Source organism: Colobus angolensis, unplaced genomic scaffold (assembly GCF_000951035.1).
Source record: "Colobus angolensis palliatus isolate OR3802 unplaced genomic scaffold, Cang.pa_1.0 Scaffold5627, whole genome shotgun sequence".
NCBI lineage: Eukaryota > Metazoa > Chordata > Mammalia > Primates > Cercopithecidae > Colobus > Colobus angolensis.
Genome location: NW_012119185.1, coordinates 3,140 through 4,378, shown reverse-complemented (window position 1 = coordinate 4,378; position 1,239 = coordinate 3,140). Strand labels below are relative to the sequence as shown.

Sequence of the window (1,239 nt, the reverse complement as noted above, 5' to 3'; positions counted from 1 at the left end):
CTGCAAGAATTACATCAGAGAAAGCCTGACACAGGTCTTCTTCTGCAGGGGGACATCCAGATGTTTCCATTGGGCTTGGAGAGGGAGTATCAACCAAAATAGGCTCAGGCGAAAGTTTTTCTTCTTTAACAGGCTCAGGTTCTGGCTCTGGCACTGGCTCAGACACTGGCACTGGCACCAGCATAGGTACCTTTTCAAGAGGTTTTGGTAGTTTTTTATCAATAACTTTTCCAGTAGCTGAAGGTTTTGCTTCCTGTAGATGAAACAGAGAGAATGAAATGTTTCTGCATCAAAGGCCACAGTTGGAAGGCCGGCTCTTACAGAAGTTAGGTCAGGAAGACAGTTACCTTCTTCATAGGCATTTTGGTCTGCAGTTGTTCACTGACTTTGTTACCAATGTCCCCAAGAGCTGTTCTTGGCCTCAGTCCAGGCTTGCAGGTTGCAGCAGGGGCCGTAGGAACGCGCTTTGCGCCTGCCATGCTGATCTTCGCCTTATTTTCAGCATTAATTTTCGAGTTCTGAAAGAAGCAAGACCACTTTAAGAGCTGGTCCACGGAGGCTCGAGTAAGTCAAGGGTTAATTAAGGTGGGGCACAAGAGAAGTTCCCAGAAGGAAAGCCGAGTAAAAATGGGTTCCCAGGGAAAACGTGGGTCCCAGAGTCTACTCTGCGGCCGTGACAAGTCAGTTTCCACCGACAACCTCTACATTTACCAATTGAGGGATTCCCTGATTAGTCCTGGCCAGCCCTAAAATACCGAGAATTTACATTTGAAAGGAAACCGAAAAAGCCTCCAATTGCAGACACCTTCTCTCTGGGAAGGGGGTTACAAAGCTGCTGGCGGGCCCACTCAGGGACCCTCTATCACTTTTTCAAAAGGTTCCCAGTCGACTCTCCACCTCCCCCAAACATTTATCCAATATCGGTCCAGTTCTCTTTCTCACCTTCCTCCCTCCATCCATCGTCCCCCACACTCCCCCACCAGGCCTGGGCCCACCTCAATGCCCTCTTGGTGACTTCCCTCCCACCTTCCTCCCCAAATCGTTCCTGCGGTCCTCTCCCGCTCGGGGGGCTCCCGCAGGTGAGGCAGGGCGAGCAGGCAGCAGCGAAGAAGGCCGCGTCAGCTCGCAGTCCGTAGCGGCTCACCCTGGTGACTCGGAGCGCCATGGCTTCCTCTTCACCAGGCAGCAGCTCAGCAGGGAGAAGCAGAACACCGGAGCCCCAACCAGCCGAGGACCTGA

General features: G+C 52.5%; 1 protein-coding gene across 1 annotated transcript; it reads right to left on the bottom strand.

Moving 5' to 3' along the window:
• Positions 1-4: 4 nt before the first annotated feature.
• LOC105525894 (G2/mitotic-specific cyclin-B1-like) lies at positions 5-1,231 on the bottom strand (the record flags this gene model as incomplete). The annotated part of the gene is made up of 3 exons (XM_011961681.1): positions 1,145-1,231; positions 348-518; positions 5-253 (listed from the first exon to the last, which is right to left on the bottom strand). Coding segments are annotated over exons 1-3 (441 nt in total), but the record flags the coding sequence as incomplete, so codon positions are not given.
• Between the last annotated feature and the right edge of the window lie 8 nt (positions 1,232-1,239).